The sequence below is a fragment of the Bombina bombina genome, chromosome 1 (assembly GCF_027579735.1).
Source record: "Bombina bombina isolate aBomBom1 chromosome 1, aBomBom1.pri, whole genome shotgun sequence".
Lineage (NCBI taxonomy): Eukaryota > Metazoa > Chordata > Amphibia > Anura > Bombinatoridae > Bombina > Bombina bombina.
In genome coordinates this window covers 1,196,661,218-1,196,667,217 of record NC_069499.1, presented here as the reverse complement: position 1 = coordinate 1,196,667,217, position 6,000 = coordinate 1,196,661,218, and the positions used below count along the sequence as shown (strand labels likewise).

General features: G+C 39.0%; 1 protein-coding gene across 1 annotated transcript in view; it reads left to right on the top strand.

The window, feature by feature from the left end:
* The first annotated feature begins 715 nt into the window (after positions 1 to 715).
* ITGA3 (integrin subunit alpha 3) overlaps positions 716 to 6,000 on the top strand; it is a 220,156-nt gene continuing 214,871 nt past the window's right edge. Inside the window, exon 1 of the mRNA XM_053700125.1 lies at positions 716 to 1,217. Within this exon, the coding sequence (XP_053556100.1) occupies positions 1,054 to 1,217 (164 nt within the window). The 5' untranslated portion in view covers positions 716 to 1,053. The remainder of the gene's footprint in view (positions 1,218 to 6,000) is intronic.

Below are 6,000 nucleotides of genomic sequence, written 5' to 3'. Positions count from 1 at the left end.
AATATGAATATGGTAGGGCAAGCCCTGGTTTATGGTTTTAAGTTTTAAGAAAAGTTTTTTATGTTGTTAATAGTAATAAATTATGCTGCGGCCTTTTTTACCCCAACTCTGGTATTTGTGTTTTTATTTGGGATTGGTTTGTTGGGGCGGCAGAATGAATAGACAATTTCGGGTCAAGTGTGTGATAGCTCTGTGCAGTGCGGTAGATGTGTTGCTCCCTGTAGAAATGTGATACTTGGGTGTAGTGCAAACTGTGTGTGTATTGTGTTCTATATCTGTGAGTTTTATGTCTGTAAAGTATAGTATGTGTTGTGTGTGTACAGTGAAGCAGCATATTTGGGTAGCTAGCTGTGTGCAGTGTGGATTGATAGCTAATTGTGTGTAGTATTTGTTATAGCCAGCTTTGTGTATTCTGGGAGTTTTTTGTGTGTTTTTTGTATGTCTGCGCTAGTCTTTGTGTTTTGTGCCACTGTTAGCCGTGGTGTGCACTGTGGAGCAGCACATTGTGTGCAGTGTGGATCAAGTTGTGTGTCTGGACAGTTTATAGTCCCTCAGAGTCCAAGCCAGCCCTATTGCGTATGTGAGAGGCAGCAGTACCAATGTATGCAGGTGCTGGGGGAGGTGGCTCACAGAAGCTGTGCCCAATGTAAAGGGAGAAGTTCACCGGAAGAAAAGCAGAAGAAAAGGGAGGGGGAGAAAGGACAGGCGAAATATTACAAGCAAAGGAGAGTCGTAGTAAGAGGGAAAAGAAAAAGAAGGAGGGAAGTACGGAGAGACAGGGCTGTAGAAAAGAAGGAGGTGCCTGGGGTGGGACAGGCAGAGTGCAGATATGAGACACCGAGATAGCAGAAGAAAGGGGGAGTGACATTGAAACAAGTGGAGAAGGGTCGGAGATACAGTGATTGATACGGAGTGAAGCAGGTTGGTCCCGAGACCTGGAACTTGTCAGCACCAGGGACAGAGACCCCATCACCGCCACACACAGGTCTCAGTCCCACACCGGCCAAGCCTGTGTCAGACCGTCTCACAGTGCATCGTTCTCGGCCCTGCAGAATGGTGATGTTGGTTCCCCTCTTACTTATTGGTTTGTGCCGTTCGAGCTCGGGGTTTAATGTGGACACTCAGTTCCCGGTGCTGAAGGAAGCCGGGGTGCCCGGAGGTCTCTTTGGCTTCTCGGTGTCTCTTCACCAGCAACTTGAGGGAGAGAAGCGATACCTGTGAGTATAACTGGGAGTGAGGTGACTGTGTCTGGGCTTTATGTTTGGGCTGTGGCAGCTATGGCTGCTAAATCAAGCTGGGGGACCAATGCATGACATGGGGTCTAGGGTTACTATGAACAAATAAACACGAGAAGCCAATAAAGATTCTAGGACGTGTAACATAATTACGTGGGTACATTTGAGTACTAATATATTGGTATAGCTCAGATACACCTGGGAGTAACTTGGGGACCTTGGGCATATGTAAGCAATAATATGGTAATAGGGCATTCTTGTAATGTGAGGTTCCAGGGGAAAATATTCCCAGCCTAGAATTATTAATAGTATTATACTGTCTGCATCTAATTTATATAGTTATTGAGATGTCAGTTACATGGTAAAGAAGTTATACTGGCAATATAGCAATGAATGTTACAAATGGGTTACGTTTCTGGGGTGTCTTTCCATAACATGGAGACGTGGAATCTTTATTCTACCTATGTAGTCAGATTGTAATCTTTCTAGTGAGCATGGCCATGTAATTGCTGCCCTAGTCTGCCTTTACTGACTTGTCTTTATTGTACCCCCTCTATAGCCTTATGAAATCTGTTGGCTCGTTAAAAATAATAATAATACGTGTGAGCAATAAAAAGGGATTAGATTTCCTGTGAATACAAGCAATAAACCAGATATCTGGGAGTAACATGTATGTTAGACATAGATTAATTGCAGTGCACTGGAGTAAATGTGAGTAACCTACATCTTAAAGGGACAATAAGTAGAATAAGATGCACGGTTACCTGCTGGTAGGGTGCTTGTGCTTAACAGTAGGGGGCTTGGATGCTTGATGAGGTACATACACCCTTGAGTAACAAGGCACATGAAGATATATTTGAGACATACATATGTATACTTGGGGGTATCTATGAATGATAACGCTTGGCTGAATTACATATAAATTGCATGCAATCTGCAAAGCATGTGAGTACCATCATATCTCTATTAGTTTTCTGGGTACAAGGTTAGAAGTGAGTAATAAATGGGACTAGTATATTTTTTTTAAGTTCTGGTTGTGGTGTCTGTGAAAGGGGATTGAAAGCATTCTGTTTTAAATTAGAAAATATAATTTATAGTGTATATAGATGGTTAACACATTTCACATCAATAATAAATATTGGGGTAGTTGTATAAAGAAATAGTTCGTAGTAAAAGGGAGCTGGGGTATTTGTAAGTAGTTTATTACAAGGAGTGTTCACAGGTAAGAGTTGTCAATGCCATATTATGCCTGAACAGGTAGGGGTTAATGGTACAAACACTTTTAGATAATTCACCAGCCTTTCTTCTCCTCCTCCTTCTGCATCACACCTTCAGATAAGAAAGTTATATATCCCTGCAGGGTGGGGTGTGCAAACATGCAATGTATGCAGACTGTGTGTGAGTGCACTGACACCTGGAAGGATATATACATATAATAGTGTGATTCTATTGACACAGGTTCACATATGTGCCTGGCTAGTTGCTTTTAAAAATGTCAGCACAGATTTCCGTCCAAGAATCTCTATGGGATTAAATCAGTTTCTTATTCAAGAGTATATTTAACAAGATTTTCTATATATTGCAGCTATTTTGTCAGCAGTTTTTGATGTAAGCATATTTTTATAAATCCTTATACCTATAAATTGGCCAAACATTTGACACTTTGGTAGTAACTGGCAGTCACAAAGAAAGTTGAAGATATGAAGAGAATATGTTCAGCATTTTTTAAGATATTCTGAACAAAAATTTACAGGTTTTCAACATTTTAAGAAGGGGCATTTAAGGGAAAAGTTGGTCACAGCCAAAACCAGTGACTGAATTTGCTTTAAATTGATAGGGAGTTTAGTATTACTTTCAAACAGAAAATTGGAAAGTTTTTAGTTTCTGAGATATAACATTTCACATTTACAAACAATTGTACTTTTATGGGCATCAATACTTATTACAAAAAAAAAAAAATTGGTCCACATTCACTAAAAATTAGGTACCAGATCTCTATATTTCTGTAATGGAATACCTGTGCAATATGTATTATTTATAAAGTTGTTTTTGTTTGACACGTACACTGTAAGCATTTTGTATGCATATTTTCTTTATTATGAATAGAGTAGATATGGAAAATCAATTTTGTTTTATATTTTATCTTACTGATCTAGTTAAGGTATTGCATGGTATATTGATTTAAGCATAATCAATATTGTAGGGAAGTTAATTTGCATAGAAATCTAATTTGTTATTGCATTTCATCTCTGTCTGAGATGGAATAAATGCAGTATTAGTATATGAAATAAAAACGTCTACATAGTATATCAAGAGCTTCGATAGCTTTGGAGATAGTTACTTCAAAGTTTATCAAGTGATGGGATAGCTTTGGAGATAGAGTAACTAATTTATGTTGTCTGTTGTCAGTGTCTTTTGTTAACATGTATTTTAATCTATAGTCATGTATCAGAGCTTAGAATGTGTAGTACAAAACCTCTAAATGCATGCAAAAATGATTTGCCATAATTGTTAATGTAACTTGCTTATATGTCTGTGTTTGTTTGTTTGTTTTTCTAATCCCCCTAAAAGGACACACAGTAGATTGAGATGTATTATAAAATGACGTCACAAGTCTATCCCTGCTTTATATCTGTCCCTAGTTATTATAGGTATTTATATAACTTCTGGGGAAGTTCCTTTCACCTGGCTGTCTTAGCTCTTAGGTTGAGCCATGAAGTCTGAAGTCCATGTTAGCTCACTGTTCCTGTTCTGAGTGCAGCCACCATCATTAAAGGGACAGTCTACCATATAATTGTTATTGTTTTAAAAGATAGATAATCCCTTTATTACCCATTCCCCAGTTTTGCATAACTACCACAGTTATATTAATGTACTTTTTACCTCTGTGATTACCTTGTATCTAGGAACCTTCTTTTAGCCCCCTGATCACATGACTGTGACTGTTTATTATCTATTGTCTTAAATTTAGCATTGTATTGTGCTAGATCTTAAATAACCCCCTGTGCCTGAACACAGTGTTATCTATATAGCCCACGAGTACTTTCTGTCTCTTTGTGCTGAAAAGAGATTTAAAAAGCATGTGATAAGAGGCAGCCCTCAAAGGCTTAAAAATTAGCATATGAGTCTGCCTAGGTTTAGTTTCAACTAAGAATACCAAGAGAAAAAAGCAAATTTGATGATAAAAGTAAATTGGAAAGTTGATTAAAATAAAAAGTCCTATCTGAATAATGAAAGTTTAATTTATACTAGACTGTCCCTTTAACAGTAGGCAGAGTTGTGTGATTCAGGCCGGCCATCCATCCATCGGCATCAGCCAAATGTTGAAACACTACATCTTTTTGAGACCTTGGGTCTAAACATCACCTTTTGTCAGCTCTCTATGTAAATGTAGTATGTGCAGTAACCAGGACCAGAGATCTTTTTCCCTCCCTCTCCAATCACAGTTACTGCACAGTATCTGTATGTGGCTGCTCAAAAGTCATTACTAGTGTCTTCCCAGCTCTCTCTTCCCCATCCCTTTACCATTCCAGCCCCTACAAGTGGTACTGTCTGTTTAATGATTGACATAAATGATTGAGCATCTGCTAGACAAGTGCTTGATAAATATTGTTTGTCATATTCAGACAAACTCATGCACATATTTATGCATTTATTTACATACAGATGGTTTATTTTCTGTTTTCTTCTGGCTGCTTGATTTTTGGCCTGGCTCCTAGATTCTGCACCAGATTATCTAGCCCTGTGCTAGACACCATTATATAAAATGTATTAGATTTGGGAGTTATGCATCTGTCTGTGTGTTACTGACTGCCAAAGCATAGAAGGGATCTGAAAATCAAAATGAGTCTTTCATGATTTAAACACAGAATGCAATTTTTAAGAGACTTTCCAATTTACTTGTATTAGCAGATTTGCAGCAGTGCACGATTGCTAGTTGGTGCTTGGTTATTGACTCACCAGGTGTGTTCTGTTAGCTCCCAGTAGTGCGTTGCTGCTCTGGAATTTACTATAACTATGTATTTAACCTCTTTGAAGAGTATACATACAGCTATATTCAATCAATAGTGCAATAATAACATGATCTAAACACATTAAAACATTTTCTTTTTTGTCCCTTTAATCACAAAGTTTATATTACTTCAATCCCAGTGGTTAATAGATTCTGTGTGTATTACTGGAACATAAGGATTATTATTATTCTGAGTGTGCTGAAATAAGCGTAAGTACAAATTTCTGGAGTCGCCAGTGACTTACGGCACTTTAGAAACTGCCGTCGCCTACAAAAACTTACTAAAGTATTAAATCTCCCGTAACTGTCTAACACGCCTCCCAAACATCATCCCGACACGTATACCCCTATATCCGCAATCCCCCCTCTCACTCCTAATAATAAATGTATTAACCCCTAAACCGCCGCTCCCGGACCCCGCCACCACCTACGTTATATGTATTAACCCCTAAACCGCCGCTCCCGGACCCCGCCACCACCTACATTATATGTATTAACCCCTAAACCGCCGCTCCCGGACCCCACCGCCACCTACATTAAATATATTAACCCCTAATCTGATCCCCCTACACCACCGCCACCTACATTAAATGTATTACCCCCTAATCTGATCCCCCTACACCGCCGCCACCTACATTAAATATATTAACCCCTAATCTGATCCCCGTACACCGCTGCCACCTACATTAAATGTATTACCCCCTAATCTGATCCCCCTACACCGCCGCTGATCGGAACAGCCAATAGAATGCA